The 27,567-nt window shown below is 43.8% G+C and overlaps 1 protein-coding gene across 1 annotated transcript in view; it reads right to left on the reverse strand.

The window, feature by feature from the left end:
* Positions 1-27,567, reverse strand: part of cntfr (ciliary neurotrophic factor receptor) — a 663,571-nt gene that overhangs the window by 8,770 nt on the left and 627,234 nt on the right. Inside the window, exons 7-8 of the mRNA XM_065007697.1 lie at positions 12,420-12,609; positions 4,682-4,814 (exon numbers count right to left, since the gene is read on the reverse strand). Coding sequence (XP_064863769.1) covers positions 4,682-4,814; positions 12,420-12,609 — 323 coding nt within the window. The remainder of the gene's footprint in view (positions 1-4,681; positions 4,815-12,419; positions 12,610-27,567) is intronic.

Here is a 27,567-nt window from a genome sequence, read left to right on the forward strand (position 1 = left end):
GTCAGAATGGACCTCAGACATTAGTAATCTACCTGTAGGCACCAGACAGGTCAGAATGGACCTCAGACATTAGTAATCTACCTGTAGGCACCAGACAGGTCAGAATGGACCTCAGACATTAGTAATCTACCTGTAGGCACCAGACAGGTCAGAATGGACCTCAGACATTAGTCATCTACCTGTAGGCACCAGACAGGTCAGAATGGACCTCAGACATTAGTAATCTACCTGTAGGCACCAGACAGGACAGATGGACCTCAGACATTAGTAATCTACCTGTAGGCACCAGACAGGTCAGAATGGACCTCAGACATTAGTAATCTACCTGTAGGCACCAGACAGGTCAGAATGGACCTCAGACATTAGTAATCTACCTGTAGGCACCAGACAGGTCAGAATGGACCTCAGACATTAGTAATCTACCTGTAGGCACCAGACAGGTCAGAATGGACCTCAGACATTAGTCATCTACCTGTAGGCACCAGACAGGTCAGAATGGACCTCAGACATTAGTAATCTACCTGTAGGCACCAGACAGGTCAGAATGGACCTCAGACATTAGTAATCTACCTGTAGGCACCAGACAGGTCAGAATGGACCTCAGACATTAGTAATCTACCTGTAGGCACCAGACAGGTCAGAATGGACCTCAGACATTAGTAATCTACCTGTAGGCACCAGACAGGTCAGATGGACCTCAGACATTAGTAATCTACCTGTAGGCACCAGACAGGTCAGAATGGACCTCAGACATTAGTAATCTACCTGTAGGCACCAGACAGGTCAGAATGGACCTCAGACATTAGTAATCTACCTGTAGGCACCAGACAGGTCAGAATGGACCTCAGACATTAGTAATCTACCTGTAGGCACCAGACAGGTCAGAATGGACCTCAGACATTAGTCATCTACCTGTAGGCACCAGACAGGTCAGAATGGACTACCTCAGACATTAGTCATCTACCTGTAGGCACCAGACAGGTCAGAATGGACCTCAGACATTAGTAATCTACCTGTAGGCACCAGACAGGTCAGAATGGACCTCAGACATTAGTAATCTACCTGTAGGCACCAGACAGGTCAGAATGGACCTCAGACATTAGTAATCTACCTGTAGGCACCAGACAGGTCAGAATGGACCTCAGACATTAGTCATCTACCTGTAGGCACCAGACAGGTCAGAATGGACCTCAGACATTAGTAATCTACCTGTAGGCACCAGACAGGTCAGAATGGACCTCAGACATTAGTAATCTACCTGTAGGCACCAGACAGGTCAGAATGGACCTCAGACATTAGTAATCTACCTGTAGGCACCAGACAGGTCAGAATGGACCTCAGACATTAGTAATCTACCTGTAGGCACCAGACAGGTCAGAATGGACCTCAGACATTAGTCATCTACCTGTAGGCACCAGACAGGTCAGAATGGACCTCAGACATTAGTAATCTACCTGTAGGCACCAGACAGGTCAGAATGGACCTCAGACATTAGTCATCTACCTGTAGGCACCAGACAGGTCAGAATGGACCTCAGACATTAGTCATCTACCTGTAGGCACCAGACAGGTCAGAATGGACCTCAGACATTAGTAATCTACCTGTAGGCACCAGACAGGTCAGAATGGACCTCAGACATTAGTCATCTACCTGTAGGCACCAGACATACAATCACATATTCATCTGTTCATCTTTAAAATGTGCGACTCATCAGGAACTTCATAATAATGAGGACCGACTGCTGATATAATCAACTAATGTACTGAATGTGTATAAAGACTCAACTATTGTTATCAACTAATGGGGTGACTGTCTATAAAGACTCAACTATTGTTATCAACTAATGGTGTGACTGTCTATAAAGACTCAACTATTGTTATCAACTAATGGTGTGACTGTCTATAAAGACTCAACTATTGTTATCAACTAATGGTGTGACTGTCTATAAAGACTCAACTATTGTTATCAACTAATGGTGTGACTGTCTATAAAGACTCAACTATTGTTATCAACTAATGGTGTGACTGTCTATAAAGACTGACACAGTGTGTCACATCCGGCCTGTTTGGCTGCTTGGATAAAGTCAAGGACAGGATGTCTGCACTGGCAGACAGAGGCCCTACTCTCTCCTCTACAGTCTATACTATCTCTTCTATATTCTATACTATCTCCTCCATACTATCTCCACTATATTATATCCTCTACAATCTATACTATCTCTTCTATATTCTATACTATCTCCTCCATACTATCTCCACTACATTATATCCTCTACAATCTATACTATCTCCTCCATACTATCTCCACTATATTATATCCTCTACAATCTATACTATCTCTTCTATATTCTATACTATCTCCTCCATACTATCTCCACTATATTATATCCTCTACAATCTATACTATCTCCTCTACAATCTATACTATCTCCTCCATACTATCTCCACTATATTATATCCTCTACAATCTATACTATCTCCTCTACAATCTATACTATCTCCTCCATACTATCTCCACTATATTATATCCTCTACAATCTATACTATCCCCTCTATATTCTATACTATCTCCTCCATACTATCTCCACTATATTATCTCCTCTACAGTCTATACTATTTCCTCTATATTCTATACTATCTCCTCTCTCCTCTATACTATCTCCTCCATACTATCTCCTCTATATTATATACTATCTCCTCTCTCCTCCATACTATCTCCAATATATTATCTCCTATCTCCTCTTCACTATTCTCCTCTTCACTAGCTCCTCTATACTCTCTCCTCTAACCTCTGCACTATATCCGCTGTCCTCTCTACTATCTCCCCTCTCGTCTATACGCTCTCCTCTCTCCTCTCCTCTCTCCTCTTCACTATCTTCTCTCCTCTCTCCTCTTCACTATCTCCTCTCCTCTCTCCACTTTACTCTCTCCTCTCTCCTCTATCTCCTCTCTCCTCTCTCCTCTTCACTATCTCCTCTCTCATCTCTCCACTTTACTCTCTCCTCTCTCCACAAGTCTATCTCCTCTCTCCTCTATACTATCTCCTATCTTCTCTCTACTATCTCCCCTCTCGTCTATACGCTCTCCTCTTCCCTATCTCCTCTCTCCTCTATACTATCTCCTCTATCTCCTCTCTCCTCTTCACTATCTCTTCTCTCCTCTCTCCTCTCTCCTCTATCTCCTCTCTCGTCTATACTATCTCCTCTATCTCCTCTCTCCTCTATACTATCTCCTCTTCACTATCTCCTCTCTCATCTCTCCACTTTACTCTCTCCTCTCTCCTCAAGTCTATCTCCTCTCTCCTCTATACTATCTCCTATCTCCTCTCTACTATCTCCCCTCTCGTCTATACACTCTCCTCTCTCCTCTCCTCTCTCCTCTTCACTATCTTCTCTCCTCTCTCCACTTCACTATCTCCTCTATCTCCTCTCTCCTCTTCACTATCTCCTCTCTCCTCTTCACTATCTCCTCTCTCATCTCTCCACTTTACTATCTCCTCTCTCCTCTCTCCTCTATAATATCTCCTCTCTTCTCTTTACTATCTCCTCTCTCCTCTTCACTATCTCCTCTCTCCTCTTCACTATCTCCTCTCTCCCCTCTCCTCTCTCCACTTTACTATCTCCTCTCTCCTCTCTCCCCTCTCCTCTCTCCACTTTACTATCTCCTCTCTCCTCTACTATCTCCTCTCTCCTCTATACTATCTCCTCTCTTCTCTTTACTATCTCCTCTCTTCTCTTTACTATCTCCCCTCTCCTCTTTACTATCTCCCCTCTCATCTTCACTATCTCCTCTCTCCCCTCTCCTCTCTCCACTTTACTATCTCCTCTCTCCTCTCTCCACTTTACTATCTCCTCTCTCCTCTATACTATCTCCTCTCCTCTCTTTACTATCTCCCCTCTCCTCTTTACTATCTCCCCTCTCCTCTATACTATCTCCCCTCTCCTCTCTCCATTTTACTATCTCCTCTCTCCACTTTACTATCTCCTCTCTCCTCTTTACTATCTCCCCTCTATACCATCTCCTCTCTCCCTTCAATATCTCCTCTCTCCTCTTTACTATCTCCTCTCTCCTCTCTCCTCTTTACTATCTCCTCTCTCCTTTATACTATCTCCTCTCCTCTCTTTACTATCTCCCCTCTCCTCTTTACTATCTCCCCTCTATACCATCTCCTCTCTCCCTTCACTATCTCCTCTCTCCTCTTTACTATCTCCTCTATCTCCCCTCTCCTCTTCACTATCTCCTCTCTCCTCTATGCTATCTCCTCTCCTCTCCTCTCCTCTCCTCTCCTCTCCTCTCCTCTCCTCTCCTCTCCTCTCCTCTCCTCTCCTCTCCTCTCCTCTCCTCCCTCTTCTCTCTCCCTACTTTCCGCTTTCCTTTCTATTCTCTTCTCTGCTCTCTTTCCTCTCTTCTCTCCTAACCGGGTGATGTCTCTCCTCTCTCCTCTTTCCTTTTGCCTCTCTCCTCTCCTGTTGCTATCGCTCCTCTCTCTCCTCTCCAATCTCTCCGCTCTCTACTCTCTACTCTCTTCTCTCTCTCTTCTCCTCTTCCTCCTGTTCTGTTTGGTTCACAGTAATCTCATAACACGCAGGTTAAGTGTTTTGGTTTCACCACATGAGGTCCAGCATTAGAGCCCCTGGCAGCAGACAGCAGTATAATGTATATTAGTTAGGATGTATACTCACCAAATTAGGGCCCCTAGCAGCAGATAGCTGGAGTACCAGAGGAGGGGTGAGAGGAGGGTTGAGGAAGCACCACCCACTGGGACGCCCGCCCTATGGGGCTCTGCTGAGGGAGGGGCTGCGGAAGGGGTGGTGTCTGGAAGACAGGCAATAAGACACAGAAAGTTAGAGACACAACCAATAAAAAGAAAAGCGATCACACAGGTCCAATCAGAGGATGGTAGAAGGCTGCCAGGACATGTCAGAACACGTTGTAAGTGTTGAAGCAATGCAGTACATAATTGACCATGTATGTATTGTGTTATAGCCCCTCCTCTAAGAGAACGCTGTAGACTGTTTGAGAATCCTAACCTGTCTACGTTGTAGAAGCGAGGGAAATGGCTACAGTAGTAGAACATCTCGGTGCAGCAGGTAGGCTTTGTGTTATAGCCCCTCCTCTAAGAGAACGCAGTAGGCTGTTTGAGAATCCTAACCTGTCTATGTTGTAGAAGCGAGGGAAATGGCTACAGTAGTATAACATCTCGGTACAGCATGTAGGCTTTGTGTTATAGCCCCTCCTCTAAGAGAACGCTGAGAATGCAGCATGTAGGCTTTGTGGTGCTCATGTGAATTCCCTTTCTTTTTTTCTGACTTCTCACTAGTCACATTACACCTGTCAACATGTTACTAGCAGGACGGATGAACATTCACTAGTTCATATCGTCATCAACTGAGACCGAATAAATTGTAATCTGCAAGAATTTACACAAGTTTTATTTCTATTTCTAGTTGTTCCAACTGGAAGTCAATTTGTAGTGATGTCATATTCGTGCCAATGGAAAGGATATGGTCACATTGTGATACTGTTTTCACACACACACACACGCACACGCACACGCACACACACACACACACACACACACACACACACACACACACACACACACACATCAATACTTTATATGTGAATGTATAAAACCTGTGCCAGTGGATTTTGTTTTTTAAAGTGGTAATTGGACAGTTAGATTAACAAGAAGTTAAGCTGTCAGCCGATATAAATATGTACCTACATGTTTAACATCTAATATAAATATTAGAATTGATATGAATTGTGCGTCCTGCAGTTTCCCTGGAAGTTGTCCCGCTAGCAGGACCCTGATCCTTAACCTCTCTTGGGTAGGGGGCAGTATTTTTCATGTCCGGATGAAAAGCGTGCCCAAAGTAAACTGCCTGTTACTCAGGCCCAGAAGCTAGGATATGCATAATTGGTAGATTTGGACAGAAAACACACACGTTTCTAAAACTGTTATAATAATGTCTGTGAGTATAACAGAACTGATATGGCAGGCGAAACCCCGAGGACAAACTACCCCCCCAAAAAAAATTCATCCTACCACTGTTTTCAATGGCTGTCACTTTTATTATAGGCGAAATCCTCCCAGATTGCAGTTCCTAGGGCTTCCACTAGATGTCAATAGGAAGAGTTTCATGTTGGTGTTTGGATAAATTAGACAGAAATTGAAGTTTTTTCTAGGTGGCTCCATTCTGGCTGAAGTGTTTCCAAGCGCGTGGAAGAGAGCACATTCTTTGGTACTTTTCTCTGGTAAAGACCATAACCATTCTCCATCTCAAATTGTATCGTTTATTTATGTATTTGAGTACCTAAGGTTTGATTATATATTTCTGACTTTCGTGGTGCACCTGCCTGGTTGAAATATGTTTTTCATGCTTTTGTATGCGGGGCACTGTCCTCAGATAATCACATGGTGTGCTTTCGCCGTAAAGCCTTTTTGAAATCTTACACAGCGACTGGATTAACAAGAAGTTAAGCTTTATTTTGATGTGTTACACTTGTGATTTTATGAAAGATAAATATTTATAATTCTGTAGCTGAATTTCGCGCTCTGCAATTTCACCGGATGTTGGCCAGGTGGGACGTTACCGTTTCACCTGCCCATAAGAAGTTATGACACACATCAACATTCATCCCAGACACCCAGGACCCACTCCAATTTTCATACTGCCCCAACAGATCCATAAACGATGCAATCTCAATTGCACTCCACACTGCCTTCACCCACCTAGATAAGAGAGATACCTACGTGAGAATACTGTTCACTGACTACAGCTCAGAGTTCAAACCAATGTCCCCTCCAAGTTCAGGACTGAACACTTACCTCTGCAACTGGATCCAAACTTCCTGACAACCCCAGGCGGTGAGGCAACAACACATCTGCCGTGTTGACATCTCAAAACGGGTGCCCCACATGGGTCTGTGCTTTGCACCCTCCTGTACTCCCTGTTCACCCACGACTACAACACCATCATCAAGTTTGCTGACGAGGTGTAAAACATTAAATAGTGGCTGCTTCGGGGAGAATTTTGAACTGTCAAGAGGAGTTAACCTGTTGAGTGTAGGGGGCAGTATTTTGATGTTTGGATGAAAAATGTACCCAAATGAAACTACCTATTTCTCAGGCCCAGAATTTAGAGTATGCATATAATTGTCAGATTATAATAGAAAACACTCTAAAGTTTCCAAAACTGTCAAAATATTGTCTGTGAGTATAACAGAACTGATATTGCAGGCGAAAACCTGAGGAAAATCCAACCAGGTAGTGCTGTTTTTCCTGAAACCTCTCTGTTCCATTGTCTGCCTTCGCTACATTTAAAGGGATATCAACCAGATTCCCTTTTCCTATGGCTTCCACATGTTGTGAACAGTCTTTAGACATAGTTTCAGGCTTTTATTTTGAAAAATAAGCGAGAAAGATCACATCGCGTCATTGTATGGCTGGGTGCCAGCAGCGTTTTGCATGCGCAACAGTTTGGAACAGACATTTTCTCTCTCTCCTATTGAAGAAGGTACAGTCCGGTTGAAATATTATGGATTACATATTGTAAAAACAACCTGAGGATTGATTATAAAAAACGTTTGACATGTTTCTACGAACTCTACAGATTCTATTTGGAATTTTTCTCTGGCCGGTCGTGACCGCTCGAGCCTGTGGATTTCTCAACATAACGCGCCAACCAAATGGAGGTATTTTAGATATAAAAATAATCTTTATGGAACAAAGATTATTTTGTTTGCACTATCTATATAGTGAATGGGGAGTCTCGGGGTGGAAACATCCGAAGATCATCAAAGGTAAGCAATTCATTTGATTGCTTTTCTGACTTTCGTGACCAATCTACTTGGCTGCTAGCTGTTTGTAATGTTTTGTCTACTGAGAGAGATGTTCTTGCATTGTTATGCTTTCGCCGAATAGCTTTTTTGAAATCTGACACGCCAGGTGGATTAACAACAAGCTAAACTGTGTTTTGCTATATTGCTCTTGTGATTTCATGAAATTAAATATTTTTAGTAATTTAATTTGAATTTGGCGCTCTGCAATTCAGCGGATGTTGACAAAACTGATCCCGCTAACGGGACGGGTGCATCAAGAAGTTTATTGCTAAATCGTAATTATTTTGCCACTATGGCCTATTTATTGCCTTACCTCCCTAATCTTACTACATTTACACACACTCTATATAGATTTTTATTTTGTGTTATTGACTGTACGTTTGTTTATCACATGTGTAACTCTGTGTTGTTGTTTGTGTCGCACTGCTTTCCTTTATCTTGGCCAGGTTGCAGTTGTAAATGAGATCTTGTTCTCAACTTCCCTACCTGGTAAAATAAAGGGTTAGAGTTATATATATAAATACCTGGTAAAATAAAGGTGAAATAAAGTTAAAATAAAAAATTAATACTACCAGCTACACTGAGATACAGCCAGCTACACTGAGATGAAACCAGCTACACTAAGATACAGCCAGCTACACTGAGATACTGCCAGCTACACTGAGACGCAGCCAGCTACACTGAGATGAAACCAGCTACACTGAGATACAGCCAGCTACAATGAGATACAGCCAGCTACACTGAGATGCAGCCAGCTACAATGAGATACAGCCAGCTACAATGAGATACAGCCGGCTACACTGAGATGAAACCAGCTACACTAAGATACAGCCAGCTACACTGAGATACCGCCAGCTACACTGAGATACAGCCAGCTACACTGAGACGCAGCCAGCTACACTGAGATGAAACCAGCTACACTGAGATACAGCCAGCTACAATGAGATACAGCCAGCTACACTGAGATGCAGCCAGCTACAATGAGATACAGCCAGCTACAATGAGATACAGCCGGCTACACTGAGATGAAACCAGCTACACTAAGATACAGCCAGCTACACTGAGATACCGCCAGCTACACTGAGATACAGCCAGCTACAGTGAGATGAAACCAGCTACACTGAGATACAGCCAGCTACACTGAGATACAGCCAGCTACAATGAGATACAGCCAGCTACACTGAGATACAGCTAGCTACACTGAGATACAGCCAGCTACACTGAGATACAGCCAGCTACAATGAGATGCAGCCAGCTACACTGAGATACAGCCAGCTACACTGAGATACAGCCAGCTACACTGAGATACAGCCAGCTACACTGAGATACAGCCGGCTACACTGAGATGAAACCAGCTACACTAAGATACAGCCAGCTACACTGAGATACAGCCAGCTACACTGAGATACAGCCAGCTACACTGAGATGAAACCAGCTACACTGAGATACAGCCAGCTACACTGAGAATCAGCCAGCTACAATGAGATACAGCCAGCTACACTGAGATACAGCTAGCTACACTGAGATTCAGCCAGCTACACTGAGATACAGCCAGCTACAATGAGATGCAGTCAGCTACACTGAGATGCAGCCAGCTACACTGAGATTCAGCCAGCTACACTGAGATACAGCCAGCTACACTGCGATGCAGCCAGCTATACTGAGATACAGCCAGCTACACTGAGATACAGCCAGCTACACTGAGATACAGCCAGCTATACTGAGATACAGCTAGCTACACTGAGATACAGCCAGCTACTGAGATACAGCCAGCTACACTGAGATGCAGCCAGCTACACTGAGATACAGCCAGCTACACTAAGATACAGCCAGCTACACTGAGATACAGCCAGCTACTGAGATACAGCCAGCTACACTGAGATACAGCCAGCTACACTGAGATACAGCCAGCTACTGAGATACAGCCAGCTATACTGAGATACAGCTAGCTACACTGAGATACAGTCAGCTACACTGAGATACAGCCAGCTACACTGAGATACAGCCAGCTACACTGAGATCCTTGCACAACTTCATCTGCACTTCTATCACTCCAGTGTTAATTTGCTAAATTGTAATTACTTCACTACTATTGGCCTATTTATTGCCTAACCTCCTTACTACTATTGGCCTATTTATTGCCTAACCTCCTTACTATTGGCCTATTTATTGCCTCCTTACTCCATTTGCCACATTGTATTTAGATTTGTCTATTGTATTATTGAATGTACGTTTGTTTATCACATGTGTAACTCTGTGTTGTTTTTGTCACACTGCTTTGCTTTATCTTGGCCAGGTCACAGTTGTAAATGAGAACTTGGTGAGAAAGGTAAAATAAAACAAATGAAATAATGAAAGAATCTCAAATATAAAGTATATTTTGAGTTGTTTAACACTTTTTTGGTTACTACATGATTCCATGATTTATTTCATAGTTTTGATGTCTTCACTATTATTCTACGATGTAGAAAATAGTAAAAATGAAGAAAAACCCTGGAATGAGTAAGTGTGTCCACACTTTTGACTGGTGTTGTATATGTGAACAGTCTGTGTATTGGTGTGTGCCTGTACGTGTGTGTGTGTTAGTTGCAGTACATTGGATGTCCAGCAGGGAGCAGTAGAGAACTGAGCTGGATCTCCATTGTTAGAGAATATCAAAATCCAATTAGAATCAACCCAGTAGCCTAAAGGACATACCCAAATCTAACTGCCCTGAAGCAAGGATATGCATATTATTGATACCATTTGACACACTTTGAAGTTTGTGGAAATGTGAATTGAATGTAGGAGAATATAACAAAATAGATCTGGTAGAAGAAAATACACACAAAAAAAACAGTGTTTTCTTACTGCCATCTTCGAAATGGAAGAGAAAGTTATAGCCATCACTCTGGGTGTAATTCTGATAGTGTCCACACGATGGCAGCAGTGTATGTGCAAAATGTCAGATGCATAACTTGGAGTATAACTGATTCTCAATACTTTTAGTGTGAAGTCACCAAGGTACATTTGGGCAAATCGTGAAAAAGACAGTCGCATTCATATTCAATTTGTCTGCAAGAATATCGTCATGTTTGTATACTTGGACTTTTCCAGTATTAGTAGCCATATTATAAGTTCAACATTTGCAAAACAACCAGTTTTCGTAACTTCACAACTCTGAATAGCCTTATAATTTTTTGTCCAAAATGAAAAGCCATGCAGTCATGGTTAGTACCTACATTTTACGATATATACATGGTTTCCGAATACTCGCGTAAAGCCCAGCTCATTTGCTATCTAGCTAGTTTTGTTTGACCCGATTGGTGCTCATTTGACAAAGATACTGTTGTTCAAGAGATGGCCGCCCGCGTCATCGGCGTGCCATGAAGGCGTCACTCTCTGACCAAATCTGGTGTTCTATAGGATATACTACACCCCTAATGAAATAGTGGAGTCTTGTTACCTTCTAGGATCTCTGATATGGTGTTCTATAGGATATACTACACCCCTAATGAAATAGTGGAGTCTTGTTACCTTCTAGGATCTCTGAGGAATATATACGAATGTGATTTGACTCATTCAAACAGCATTTAGGGTGAGATTTCCACAGATTCCTTTCTTTGCAAATTGAGTGGAAATACAACATCGATCATGCATGCTATATGGACCTTTTTAGGACATGAACAATTCTTTTATCTAACAGAATGACACTTCATGTTATCTCTGGGACGCTTTGGATTATAAATCAGAGCAAGATTTAAGAATGTAATTACACATTTCACCTTCAGAGGTGAATTTATGAAATCTATAGCATTGGAAAAAGTGTTTTGTTGTTAGGAGCTCACCTCAAACAATACTATGGCATTTTTTCACAGTAATAGCTACTGTAAATTGGACAGTGCAGCTGATTTAAGACACTTTGGAATGGAGTCTGAACCTGTCTCTCTCTGTACCTGTCTCTGTCTGTACCGGGTCTCTGTCTGCACCTGTCGCTGTCCCTATGGATCCTGGTCAAATGTACTGCACTTAGGGTTAGTGTTAGGGTAGATGTAGGGTTAGGGGTTAGGGTTAGCATTGAGTAGGTACCGAGGAGGGTCTCCTGCTCGGTGGTCGAGGGGATCTGCTTGGGTTTGGATTAGGGTTGGAGTTAGGGTTGGGGTTAGGGTTGGGGTCAGGGTTGGGGTACGTACCGAGGAGCGGTTCCTGCTCGGTGGTGGAGGGGATCTGTTGGGGTTTGGGTTAGGGTTGGGGTCAGGGTTGGGGTCAGGGTTGGGGTCAGGGTTGGGGTCAGGGTTGGGATTAGGGTTGGGGTCAGGGTTGGGGTCAGGGTTGGGGTTAGGGTTGGGGTCAGGGTTGGGGTCAGGATTGGGGTCAGGGTTGGGGTCAGGGTTGGGGTTAGGGTTGGGGTCAGGGTTGGGGTCAGGATTGGGGTCAGGGTTGGGGTCAGGGATTGGGTTAGGGTTGGGGTCAGGATTGGGGTTAGGGTTGGGGTTAGGCTTCAGGTACGTACCGAGGAGCGGTTCCTGCTCGGTGGTGGAGGGGATCTGTTAGGGTTTGGGTTAGGTTTGGGGTTAGGCTTCAGGTACGTACCGAGGAGCGGTTCCTGCTCGGTGGTGGAGGGGATCTGTTTGGGTTCATCCATCCAGGGGGTAGCGTGCACCGCGACGCTCCAGTCACTCCAGGTGCCGATCTCCATGTCCTTAGCCGCCACCTGGACGATGTACTCCTTCCCTGCATACGCATCCGTTATGGTGTGGGCCGTACTGTCTGACAACTCCACCTGAAACACACCAATCAGAGAGAAGCACCATCCGTTATGGTGTGGGCCGTACTGTCTGACAACTCCACCTGAAACACACCAATCAGAGAGAAGCACCATCCGTTATGGTGTGGGCCGTACTGTCTGACAACTCCACCTGAAACACACCAATCAGAGAGAAGCACCATCCGTTATGGTGTGGGCCGTACTGTCTGACAACTCCACCTGAAACACACCAATCAGAGAGAAGCACCATCCGTTATGGTGTGGGCCGCACTGTCTGACAACTCCACCTGAAACACACCAATCAGAGAGAAGCACCATCCGTTATGGTGTGGGCCGTACTGTCTGACAACTCCACCTGAAACACACCAATCAGAGAGAAGCACCATCCGTTATGGTGTGGGCCGTACTGTCTGACAACTCCACCTGAAACACACCAATCAGAGAGAAGCACCATCCGTTATGGTGTGGGCCGTACTGTCTGACAACTCCACCTGAAACACAACAATCAGAGAGAAGCACCAAAATGGATGCCCTTTAATTAAAAGCATCTAGTTAATCAGAGATAATCTACAGTACCTCTCATTGTCTACTGGGGTGTCACTTCCTTTAGACAATCCAGTCATCACTGTCTGTGATAACCCTTTTTCAAAGCTCCTTTTACACTGAGAGAAAGCTCCTATTACAATGTGAAAAAGCTCCTATTGCATTGAAAAAGCTTCTATAACACTGAGAGAAAGCTCCTAGTACACTGAGAGAAAGCTCGTACTACATTGAGAAAGCGCTTTCTAAACTGAGAGAAAGCTCCTATAATACTGAGAGAAAGCTCCTATTACATTGAGAAAGCGCTTTCTAAACTGAGAGAAAGCTCCTATAACACTGAGGTAAGCTCCTATAACACTGAGAGAAAGCTCCTAGTACACTGAGAGAAAGCTCCTATTACATTGAGAAAGCACTTTCTAAACTGAGAGAAAGCTCCTAATACGCTGAGAGAAAGATCCTATTACATTGAGAAAGCTCCTATAACACTGAAAGAGAGCTCCTGTTACATTGAGAAAGCTCCTTAAACACTGAGAGAATGCTCCTAGTAAACTGAGAGAAAGCTCTTTCTAAACTGTGAACAATCCTATAACACTGAGAGAAAGCTCTTTATAACCTGAGAGAAAGCTCATATTACACTGAGAGAAAGCTCCTATAACTCTGAGAGAAAGCTCCTATAACACTGAGAGAACTCCTATAACACTGAGAGAAAGCTCCTATTACACTGAGAGAGCGTTCCTATTACTTTCTGAAAACTCCTATAACACAGAGAGAAAGCTCCTACAACACTGAGTGAAAGATTCTATAACACTTAAAGAAAGCTCCTATTACGCTGAGAGATAGTTCCTATTACTTTCTGAAAACTCCTATAACACTGAGAGAAAGCTCCTATTACATTAAGAAAGCTCCTATTACACTGAGAGAAAGCTCCTATAACACTGAGAGAAAGCTCCTATTACACTGAGAGAACACTCCTATAACACTGAGAGAAAGCTCCTATTACACTGAGAGGGCGTTCCTATTACTTTCTGTAAACTCCTATAACACTGAGAGAAAGCTCCTATTACATTAAGAAAGCTCCTATTACACTGAGAGAAAGCTCCTATAACACTGAGAGAAAGCTCCTATTACACTGAGAGAACAGTCCTATAACACTGAGAGAAAGCTCCTATTACACTGAGAGGGCGTTCCTATTACTTTCTGAAAACTCCTATAACACTGAGAGAAAGCTCCTATTACATTAAGAAAGCTTCTATTACACTGAGAGAAAGCTCCTATAACACTGAGAGAAAGCTCCTATTACTCTGAGGGAAAGCTCCTATAACACTGAGAGAAAGCTCCTATTACACTGAGAGGGCGTTCCTATTACTTCTGAAAACTCCTATAACACTGAGAGAAAGCTCCTACAACACCAAGTGAACGCTCCTATTACACTTGAATAAAGCTCCTATTACACTGAGAGAAAGCTCCTATTACATTAAGAAAGCTCCTATTACACTGAGAGAAAGCTCCTATAACACTGAGAGAAAGCTCCTATAACACTGAGCGAAAGCTCCTATAACACTTAGAGAAAGCTCCTATTACACTGACAGAAAGATCCTATTACACTGAGAGAAAGCTACTATTACATTGAGAGAAAGCTCATATTACATTGAGAAAGCTCTTATTACATTGAGAAAGCTCCTATAGCAATGAGAGAAAGCCCCTTTAATCTCCTACAACGAAGATTGAAAGCTCCTATTTTACGGAGAGAAAGCTAATTGTACACTGAGAGACATAAACTATTACACTGAGAGAAAGCTCTTTGTAAACTGAGAGAAAGCTCCTATTACTCTGAGAGAAAGCTCCTATAACACTAAGAGAAAGCTCCTAGAACACTGAGAGAGAGTTCCTATTAAATTGAGAAAGCTCCTATTACACTGAGAGAAAGCTCCCATTGCTTTGAGAAAGCTCATATAACACTGAGAGAAAGCTCCTTTAACACTGTTAGAAAGCTCCTATAATTTTGAGAAAGCTCCTATTGTATGGAGAGAAAGCTAATTGTACAATGAGAGACAGATACTATTACACTGAGAGAAAGCTCTTTGTAAACTGAGAGAAAGCTCCTATAACACTGAGAGAAAGCTCCTATTACACTGAGAGAAAGCTCCCATTGCTTTGAGAAAGCTCCTATAACACTGAGAGAAAGCTTCTATTACACTGAGAGAAAGCTCCTATAACACTGAGAGAAATATCCTATTACACTGAGAATAAGATCCTATAAGACTAAGAGAAAGTTCCAATTACACTGAGAGAAACTCATATAACACTGAGAGAAAGCTCCTATTACACTGATAGAAACTCATATAACACTGAGAGAAAGCTCCTATTACACTGAGAGAAACTCATATAACACTGAGAGAAAGCTCCTATTACACTGAGAGAAACTCATATAACACTGAGAAAAAGCTCCTTTAACACTGACAAAAAGCTCCTTTAACACTGAGAAAGCTCATATTATATTGAGAAATCTCCAACTACATTGACAAAGCTTTTATAACACTGAGAGAAAGCTCTTGTTACATTGAAAAAGCTCCTATTACACCGAGGGAAAGGTCCTATTACTTTGACAAAGCTCCTATAACGCTGATAGAAAGCTCCTATTTCGCTGAGAGAAAGCTCTTCAGAGAACAACATGGTTTTACATCCATGTGCCCTCTCAGAGACACCCCCCAACAACCCCTGTGTTCTCTCAGAGATACCCCCCCAACACCCCCTGTGTCCTCTCAGAGATACCCCCCAACACCTCAATGTCTCTTCTCACCACCACCTCTCAGACATACCCCCAACACCCCCTGTGTCCTCTCAGAGATATCCCCCAACTCCCTCTGTGTCCTCTCAGAGACACCCCCAACACCCCCTGTGCCCTCTCAGAGATACCCCCAACACCCCTGTGTCCTCTGAGAGATACCCCTCAACAACCCCTGTGTCCTCTCAGAGATACCCCCAACACCCCCGTGTCCTCTCAGAGACACCCCCAACACCTCAATGTCTCTTCTCACCACCACCTCTCAGAGATACCCCCAACAACCCCTGTGTTCTCTCAGAGATACCCCCAACACCCCCTGTGTCCTCTCAGAGATACCCCCAACACCTCAATGTCTCTTCTCACCACCACCTCTCAGAGATACCCCCAACACCCCCTGTGTCCTCTCAGAGATATCCCCAACTCCCTCTGTGTCCTCTCAGAGACACCCCTGTGCCCTCTCAGAGATACCCCCAACACCCCTGTGTCCTCTCAGAGATACCCTCAACAACCCCTGTGTCCTCTCAGAGATACCCCCAACACCCCCGTGTCCTCTCAGAGACACCCCCAACACCTCAATGTCTCTTCTCACCACCACCTCTCAGAGATACCCCCAACACCCCCTGTGTCCTCTCAGAGATACCCCCAACACCCCCTGTGTCCTCTCAGAGATACCCCCAACACCCCTGTGTCTACTCAGAGATACCCCCAACATCCCCTGTGTCCTCTCAGAGATACCCCCAACACCCCCTGTGTCCTCTTAGAGATACCCCCAACACCCCCTGTGTCCTCTCAGAGATATCCCCCAACTCCCTCTGTGTCCTCTCAGAGACACCCCCAACACCCCCTGTGCCCTCTCAGAGATACCCCCAACACCACCTGTGTCCTCTGAGAGATACCCCTCAACAACCCCTGTGTCCTCTCAGAGATACCCCCCAACACCCCGTGTCCTCTCAGAGACACCCCCAACACCTCAATGTCTCTTCTCACCACCACCTCTCAGAGATACCCCCAACAACCCCTGTGTTCTCTCAGAGATACCCCCAACACCCCCTGTGTCCTCTCAGAGATACCCCCAACACCTCAATGTCTCTTCTCACCACCACCTCTCAGAGATACCCCCAACACCCCCTGTGTCCTCTCAGAGATATCCCCCAACTCCCTCTGTGTCCTCTCAGAGACACCCCTGTGCCCTCTCAGAGATACCCCCAACACCCCCTGTGTCCTCTCAGAGATACCCCTCAACAACCCCTGTGTCCTCTCAGAGATACCCCCAACACCCCCGTGTCCTCTCAGAGACACACCCCAACACCTCAATGTCTCTTCTCACCACCACCTCTCAGAGATACCCCCAACACCCCTGTGTCCTCTCAGAGATACCCCCAACACCCCCTGTGTCCTCTTAGAGATACCCCCAAGTCCTCTCCTCTCAGAGATACCCCCAACACCCCTGTGTCCTCTCAGAGATACCCCCAACACCCCCTGTGTCCTCTCAGAGATACCCCTCAACACCCCCTGTGTCCTCTCAGAGATACCCCCAACACCCCTGTGTCCTCTCAGAGATACCCCCAACACTTTGGTGAATGGAGAATAATGATCAAATACAGCTTTGTTTGGCTCCTACATTTACATTTTAATGGAACTGTCTTCTTCGTAATTGGTCGTGAGTGTTGCTCACATCCCCTGAGACTGGCAGTCTCAGAGCCAAAAAGAGAGAGGGCTTTCATTTCAATTCATCCATAGCTGCATCCCAAATGCCTTTACAGTATTGTACACTACTTCTAACCATAGGCCCGTTTCATATCCATCACCCTATATTCTAACCACTGATATAATACCATATATAACACCATATCATTATAACCATAGAGACAATACTATATATACCTTCATTATAACCATATATACAATACATTACATAACTTGATTATAACCATAGAGACAATACCAGTATATATAACTACCTATACTCTACCTAAACTAACTATACTCTACCTAAACCACCTATACTCTACCTAAACTCTACCTAAACTACCTAAACTCCCTATGCTCTGCCTCAACTCCATATGCTCTGCCTCAACTCCCTATACTCTGCCTCAACTCCTTAAACTCTGCCTCAACTCCCTATACTCTGCCTCAACTCCCTAAACTCTACCTAAACTCCCTATGCTCTGCCTCAACTCCCTATGCTCTGCCTCAACTCCCTATACTCTGCCTCAACTCCCTATACTCTGCCTCAACTCCCTATGCTCTGCCTCAACTCCCTATACTCTGCCTCAACTCCCTATACTCTGCCTCAACTCCATATACTCTGCCTCAACTCCCTATACTCCTCCTCAACTCCCTATACTCTGCCTCAACTCCCTATGCTCTGCCTCAACTCCCTATGCTCTGCCTCAACTCCCTATACTCTGCCTCAACTCCCTATACTCTGCCTCAACTCCCTATGCTCTGCCTCAACTCCCTATGCTCTGCCTCAACTCCCTATACTCTGCCTCAAATCCCTATACTCTGCCTCAACTCCCTATGCTCTGCCTCAACTCCCTATGCTCTGCCTCAACTCCCTATACTCTGCCTCAACTCCCTATACTCTGCCTCAACTCCCTATACTCTGCCTCAACTCCCTATACTCTGCCTCAACTCCCTATACTCTTCCTCAACTCCCTATACTCTGCCTCAAATCCCTATGCTCTGCCTCAACTCCCTATGCTCTGCCTCAACTCCCTATACTCTGCCTCAACTCCCTATACTCTGCCTCAACTCCCTATACTCTGCCTCAACTCCCTATACTCTATCTAAACTACATATACTCTACCTAAACTCTATCTAAACTGCCTCAACTCCCTATACTCTGCCTCAACTACCTATACTCTGCCTCAACTCCCTATACTCTATCTAAACTACATATACTCTACCTAAACTCTATCTAAACAGCCTCAACTCCATATGCTCTGCCTCAACTCCATATGCTCTGCCTCAACTCCCAATGCTCTGCCTCAACTCCATATGCTCTGCCTCAACTCCCTATGCTCTGCCTAAACTCCCAATGCTCTGCCTCAACTCCATATGCTCTGCCTCAACTCCCTATGCTCTGCCTCAACTCCCTATGCTCTGCCTCAACTCCCTATGCTCTGCCTCAACTCCCTATACTCCTCCTCAACTCCCTATGCTCTGCCTCAACTCCCTATGCTCTGCCTCAACTCCCTATGCTCTGCCTCAACTCCCTATACTCCTCCTCAACTCCCTATGCTCTGCCTCAACTCCCTATACTCTGCCTCAACTCCCTATGCTCTGCCTCAACTCCCTATACTCTGCCTCAACTCCCTATACTCTGCCTCAACTCCCTATACTCTGCCTCAAATCCCTATACTCTGCCTCAACTCCCTATGCCCTGCCTCAACTCCCTATGCTCTCCCTCAACTCCCTATGCTCTCCTCAACTCCCTATACTCTGCCTCAACTCCCTATACTCTTCCTCAACTCCCTAAACTCTACCTTAACTACCTAAACTCTATCTAAACTCTATCTAAACTACCTAAACTCTATCTAAACTCTATCTAAACTGCCTCAACTCCCAATGCCCTGCCTCAACTCCATATGCTCTGCCTCAACTCCATATGCTCTGCCTCAACTACCTAAACTCTATCCAAACTCTATCTAAACTGCCTCAACTCTACCTAAACTCTATCTAAACTACCTAAACTCTATCTAAACTCTACCTAAACTACCTAAACTCCCAATGCCCTACCTAAACTCTCTATGCTCTGCCTCAACTACCTAAACTCTACCTAAACTCTACCTAAACTCTATCTAAACTGCCTCAACTCTACCTAAACTCTATCTAAACTCTATCTAAACTACCTAAACTCTATCTAAACTCTACCTAAACTCTAATTAAAATGCTTAAAACTCTACCTAAACTCTATCTAAACTACCTAAACTCTACCTAAACTCTACCTAAACTACCTAAACTCTACCTAAACTCCCTATACTCTATCTAAACTCCCTAAACTCTATCTAAACTACCTAAACTCCCTATACTCTGCCTCAACTCCCTATGCTCTACCGACTACATGCACTGTGGCTTGCAAAAGTATTTATCCCCCTTGGCGTTTTTCTTATTTTGTTGTATTACAACCTGAAATTGATATTTATCTGGATTTCATGTAATGGACATAGATAAAATTGTCCAAATTGGTGAAATGAAATGAAAAAAGTACTGTTTAAAAACTTCCCAAAAATAAAAAAAACAAAGAAGTGGTGTTTTCACCCCATTTACTATGAAGTCCTTAAATAAGATCTGGTGCAACCAATTACCTTCAGAAGTCACATCATTAGTTAGATTGCACACAGGTGGACTTTATTTAAGTGTCACATGATCTCAGTATATATATACCTGTTGTGAAATGCTCCAGAGTCTGCAACACCACTAAGTAAGGGGCACCATGAAGACCAAGGAGCTCTCCAAACAGGTCAGGGACAAAGTTGTGGAGAAGTACAGATCAGGGTTGGGTTATAAAAACATATATGAAACTTTGAACATCCCACGGAGCACCATTAAATCCATTATTAAAAAATGGAAAGAATATGGCACCACAACAAACCTGCCAAGAGAGGGCCGACCACCAACACTCACAGGCAGGGAAGGAGGGCAACAACGATACCAAAGATTACCCTGAATTAGCTGCAAAGCTCCACAGCAGAGATTGGAGTATCTGTCCATAGGACCACTTTGAGCCGTATACTCCATAGAGCTGGGCTTTACGGAAGAGTGGCCAGAGAAAAACCACTGTGGCCAGAAACAAATAAGCAAACACATTTGGCGTTTGCCAAAAGGCGTGTGGGAGACTCCTCAAACATATGGAAGAAGGTACTCTGGTCAGATTAGACTAAAATTGAGCTTTTTGTCCATCAAGGAAAATGCTATGTCTGGAACAAACCCAACACCTCTCATCACCCTGAGAACACCATCTCCACAGTGAAGCATGGTGGTGGCAGCATCATGTGTGGGGATGTTTTTCATCGTCAGGGAAACTGGTCAGAATTGAAGGAATGATGGATGGCGGGAAATACAGGGAAATGTTTCAGACTTCCAGAGATTTGAGAACGGAGGTTCACCTTCCAGCAGGACAATGACCCTAAGCATACTGCTAATGCAACACTTGAGTGGTTTAAGGGGAAACATTTCAATGTCTTGGAATGGCCTAGTCAAATCCCAGGCCTCAATCCATTTGAGAATCTGGGTTATGACTTAAAGATTGCTGTACACCAGCGGAACCAATCCAACTTGAAGGAGCTGGAGCAGTTTTGCCTTGAAGAATGGGCAAAAATCCCAGTGGCTAGATGTTCCAAGCTTATAGAAGCATACCCCAAGAGACTTGCAGCTGTAATTGCTGCAAAAGGTGGCTCTACAAAGTATTGACTGTAGTGGGGTGAATAGTTATGCATTCTCAAGTTTTCAGTTTATTTTTTGTCTTGTTTTTTGTTTGGTTCACAATGAAAACTGTTTTGCATCTTCAAAGTGGTAGGCATGTTGTGTAAATCAAATGATACAAACTCCCCCAAAAATCTATTTTAATTCCAGGTTGTAAGGCAACAAAATAGGAAAAATACCAAGGGGGTGAATACAATCACAAGCCACTATACTCCACCTAAACTACCTATACTCTCCCTATACTCTCCCTAAACTACCTGTACTCTCCCTATACTCTCCCTAAACTACCTATACTCTCCCTAAACTACCTATACTCTCCCTAAACTACCTATACTCTCCCTAAACTACCTATACTCTCCCTATACTCTCCCTAAACTACCTATACTCTCCCTATACTCTCCTTATACTACCTATACTCTCCCTAAACTACCTATACTCTCCCTAAACTACCTATACTCCACCTAAACTACCTATACTCTCCCTAAACTATCTATACTCTCCCTAAATTAAATAAACTACCTATACTCTCCCTAAACTACCTATACTCTCCCTAAACTACCTATACTCTCCCTATACTCTCCCTAAACTACCTATACTCTCCCTAAACTACCTATACTCTCCCTATACTCTCCCTAAACTACCTATACTCCACCGAAACTACCTATACTCTCCCTAAACTACCTATACTCCACCTAAACTACCTGTACTCTCCCTATACTCTCCCTAAACTACCTATACTCTCCCTAAACTACCTATACTCTCCCTATACTCTCCCTAAACTACCTATACTCTCCCTAAACTACCTATACTCTCCCTATACTCTCCTAAACTACCTATACTCCACCGAAACTACCTATACTCTCCCTAAACTACCTATACTCCACCTAAACTACCTGTACTCTCCCTAAACTACCTATACTCTCCCTATACTCTCCCTAAACTACCTATACTCCACCTAAACTACCTATACTCTCCCTATACCTTCCCTAAACTCCCTATACTCTCCCTAAACTACCTATACTCCACCTAAACTACCTATACTCTCACTATACTCCACCTAAACTACCTATACTCTCACTATACTCCACCTAAACTACCTATACTCTCCCAAAACTACCTATACTCCACCTAAACTACCTATACTCTCCCTAAACTACCTATACTCTCCCTAAACTAACTATACTCTCCCTAAACTACCTATACTCTCCCTATACTCTCCCTAAACTACCTATACTCTCCCTAAACTACCTATACTCTCCCTATACTCTCCCTAAACTACCTATACTCCACCGAAACTACCTATACTCTCCCTAAACTACCTATACTCCACCTAAACTACCTATACTCTCCCTAAACTACCTATACTCTCCCTAAACTACCTATACTCTCCCTAAACTACCTATACTCTCCCTATACTACCTATACTCTCCCTAAACTACCTATACTCTCCCTAAACTACCTCTCCCTAAACTACCTATACTCTCCCTAAACGACCTATACTCCACCTAAACTACCTATACTCTCCCTATACTCCACCTAAACTACCTATACTCTCCCTATACTCCACCTAAACTACCTATACTCTCCCTATACTCCACCTAAACTACCTATACTCTCCCTAAACTACCTATACTCTCCCTATACTCTCCCTAAACTACCTATACTCTCCCTAAACTACCTGTACTCTCCCTATACTCTCCCCAAACGATCTATACTCTCCCTATACTCTCCCTAAACTACCTATACTCTCCCTAAACTACCTATACTCTCCCTAAACTACCTATACTCCACCGAAACGACCTATACTCCACCTAAACTACCTATACTCTCCCTATACTCTCCCTATACTACCTATACTCTTCCTAAACTACCTATACTCTCCCTATACTCTCCCCAAACTACCTATACTCTCCCTATACTCCACCTAAACTACCTATACTCTCACTATACTCCACCTAAACTACCCATAATCTCCCTATACTCTCCCTAAACTACCTGTACTCTCCCTAAACTACCTATACATTCCCTATACTACCTATACTCTCCCTAAACTACCTATACTCTCCCTATACTCTCCCTATACTACCTATACTCTCCCTAAACTACCTATACTCCACCTAAACTACCCATAATCTCCCTATACTCTCCCTAAACTACCTGTACTCTCCCTAAACTACCTAAACTCTACCTAAACTACCTAAACTCCCTATGCTCTGCCTCAACTCCATATGCTCTGCCTCAACTCCCTATACTCTGCCTCAACTCCCTAAACTCTGCCTCAACTCCCTATACTCTGCCTCAACTCCCTAAACTCTACCTAAACTCCCTATGCTCTGCCTCAACTCCCTATGCTCTGCCTCAACTCCCTATACTCTGCCTCAACTCCCTATACTCTGCCTCAACTCCCTATGCTCTGCCTCAACTCCCTATACTCTGCCTCAACTCCCTATACTCTGCCTCAACTCCCTATACTCTGCCTCAACTCCCTATACTCCTCCTCAACTCCCTATACTCTGCCTCAACTCCCTATGCTCTGCCTCAACTCCCTATGCTCTGCCTCAACTCCCTATACTCTGCCTCAACTCCCTATACTCTGCCTCAACTCCCTATGCTCTGCCTCAACTCCCTATGCTCTGCCTCAACTCCCTATACTCTGCCTCAAATCCCTATACTCTGCCTCAACTCCCTATGCTCTGCCTCAACTCCCTATGCTCTGCCTCAACTCCCTATACTCTGCCTCAACTCCCTATACTCTGCCTCAACTCCCTATACTCTGCCTCAACTCCCTATACTCTGCCTCAACTCCCTATACTCTTCCTCAACTCCCTATACTCTGCCTCAAATCCCTATGCTCTGCCTCAACTCCCTATGCTCTGCCTCAACTCCCTATACTCTGCCTCAACTCCCTATACTCTGCCTCAACTCCCTATACTCTGCCTCAACTCCCTATACTCTATCTAAACTACATATACTCTACCTAAACTCTATCTAAACTGCCTCAACTCCCTATACTCTGCCTCAACTACCTATACTCTGCCTCAACTCCCTATACTCTATCTAAACTACATATACTCTACCTAAACTCTATCTAAACAGCCTCAACTCAATATGCTCTGCCTCAACTCCATATGCTCTGCCTCAACTCCCAATGCTCTGCCTCAACTCCATATGCTCTGCCTCAACTCCCTATGCTCTGCCTAAACTCCCAATGCTCTGCCTCAACTCCATATGCTCTGCCTCAACTCCCTATGCTCTGCCTCAACTCCCTATGCTCTGCCTCAACTCCCTATGCTCTGCCTCAACTCCCTATACTCCTCCTCAACTCCCTATGCTCTGCCTCAACTCCCTATGCTCTGCCTCAACTCCCTATGCTCTGCCTCAACTCCCTATACTCCTCCTCAACTCCCTATGCTCTGCCTCAACTCCCTATACTCTGCCTCAACTCCCTATGCTCTGCCTCAACTCCCTATACTCTGCCTCAACTCCCTATACTCTGCCTCAACTCCCTATACTCTGCCTCAAATCCCTATACTCTGCCTCAACTCCCTATGCCCTGCCTCAACTCCCTATGCTCTCCCTCAACTCCCTATGCTCTCCCTCAACTCCCTATACTCTGCCTCAACTCCCTATACTCTTCCTCAACTCCCTAAACTCTACCTTAACTACCTAAACTCTATCTAAACTCTATCTAAACTACCTAAACTCTATCTAAACTCTATCTAAACTGCCTCAACTCCCAATGCCCTGCCTCAACTCCATATGCTCTGCCTCAACTCCATATGCTCTGCCTCAACTACCTAAACTCTATCCAAACTCTATCTAAACTGCCTCAACTCTACCTAAACTCTATCTAAACTACCTAAACTCTATCTAAACTCTACCTAAACTACCTAAACTCCCAATGCCCTACCTAAACTCTCTATGCTCTGCCTCAACTACCTAAACTCTACCTAAACTCTACCTAAACTCTATCTAAACTGCCTCAACTCTACCTAAACTCTATCTAAACTCTATCTAAACTACCTAAACTCTATCTAAACTCTACCTAAACTCTAATTAAAATGCTTAAAACTCTACCTAAACTCTATCTAAACTACCTAAACTCTACCTAAACTCTACCTAAACTACCTAAACTCTACCTAAACTCCCTATACTCTATCTAAACTCCCTAAACTCTATCTAAACTACCTAAACTCCCTATACTCTGCCTCAACTCCCTATGCTCTACCGACTACATGCACTGTGGCTTGCAAAAGTATTTATCCCCCTTGGCGTTTTTCTTATTTTGTTGTATTACAACCTGAAATTGATATTTATCTGGATTTCATGTAATGGACATAGATAAAATTGTCCAAATTGGTGAAATGAAATGAAAAAAAGTACTGTTTAAAAAACTTCCCAAAAATAAAAAAAACAAAGAAGTGGTGTTTTCACCCCATTTACTATGAAGTCCTTAAATAAGATCTGGTGCAACCAATTACCTTCAGAAGTCACATCATTAGTTAGATTGCACACAGGTGGACTTTATTTAAGTGTCACATGATCTCAGTATATATATACCTGTTGTGAAATGCTCCAGAGTCTGCAACACCACTAAGTAAGGGGCACCATGAAGACCAAGGAGCTCTCCAAACAGGTCAGGGACAAAGTTGTGGAGAAGTACAGATCAGGGTTGGGTTATAAAAACATATATGAAACTTTGAACATCCCACGGAGCACCATTAAATCCATTATTAAAAAATGGAAAGAATATGGCACCACAACAAACCTGCCAAGAGAGGGCCGACCACCAACACTCACAGGCAGGGAAGGAGGGCAACAACGATACCAAAGATTACCCTGAATTAGCTGCAAAGCTCCACAGCAGAGATTGGAGTATCTGTCCATAGGACCACTTTGAGCCGTATACTCCATAGAGCTGGGCTTTACGGAAGAGTGGCCAGAGAAAAACCACTGTGGCCAGAAACAAATAAGCAAACACATTTGGCGTTTGCCAAAAGGCGTGTGGGAGACTCCTCAAACATATGGAAGAAGGTACTCTGGTCAGATTAGACTAAAATTGAGCTTTTTGTCCATCAAGGAAAATGCTATGTCTGGAACAAACCCAACACCTCTCATCACCCTGAGAACACCATCTCCACAGTGAAGCATGGTGGTGGCAGCATCATGTGTGGGGATGTTTTTCATCGTCAGGGAAACTGGTCAGAATTGAAGGAATGATGGATGGCGGGAAATACAGGGAAATGTTTCAGACTTCCAGAGATTTGAGAACGGAGGTTCACCTTCCAGCAGGACAATGACCCTAAGCATACTGCTAATGCAACACTTGAGTGGTTTAAGGGGAAACATTTCAATGTCTTGGAATGGCCTAGTCAAATCCCAGGCCTCAATCCATTTGAGAATCTGGGTTATGACTTAAAGATTGCTGTACACCAGCGGAACCAATCCAACTTGAAGGAGCTGGAGCAGTTTTGCCTTGAAGAATGGGCAAAAATCCCAGTGGCTAGATGTTCCAAGCTTATAGAAGCATACCCCAAGAGACTTGCAGCTGTAATTGCTGCAAAAGGTGGCTCTACAAAGTATTGACTGTAGTGGGGTGAATAGTTATGCATTCTCAAGTTTTCAGTTTATTTTTGTCTTGTTTTTTGTTTGGTTCACAATGAAAACTGTTTTGCATCTTCAAAGTGGTAGGCATGTTGTGTAAATCAAATGATACAAACTCCCCCAAAAATCTATTTTAATTCCAGGTTGTAAGGCAACAAAATAGGAAAAATACCAAGGGGGTGAATACAATCACAAGCCACTATACTCCACCTAAACTACCTATACTCTCCCTATACTCTCCCTAAACTACCTGTACTCTCCCTATACTCTCCCTAAACTACCTATACTCTCCCTAAACTACCTATACTCTCCCTAAACTACCTATACTCTCCCTAAACTACCTATACTCTCCCTATACTCTCCCTAAACTACCTATACTCTCCCTATACTCTCCTTATACTACCTATACTCTCCCTAAACTCCCTATACTCTCCCTAAACTACCTATACTCCACCTAAACTACCTATACTCTCCCTAAACTATCTATACTCTCCCTAAATTAAATAAACTACCTATACTCTCCCTAAACTACCTATACTCTCCCTAAACTACCTATACTCTCCCTATACTCTCCCTAAACTACCTATACTCTCCCTAAACTACCTATACTCTCC

This window comes from Oncorhynchus nerka, linkage group LG22, assembly GCF_034236695.1.
Source record: "Oncorhynchus nerka isolate Pitt River linkage group LG22, Oner_Uvic_2.0, whole genome shotgun sequence".
NCBI classification, from domain to species: Eukaryota; Metazoa; Chordata; class Actinopteri; order Salmoniformes; family Salmonidae; genus Oncorhynchus; species Oncorhynchus nerka.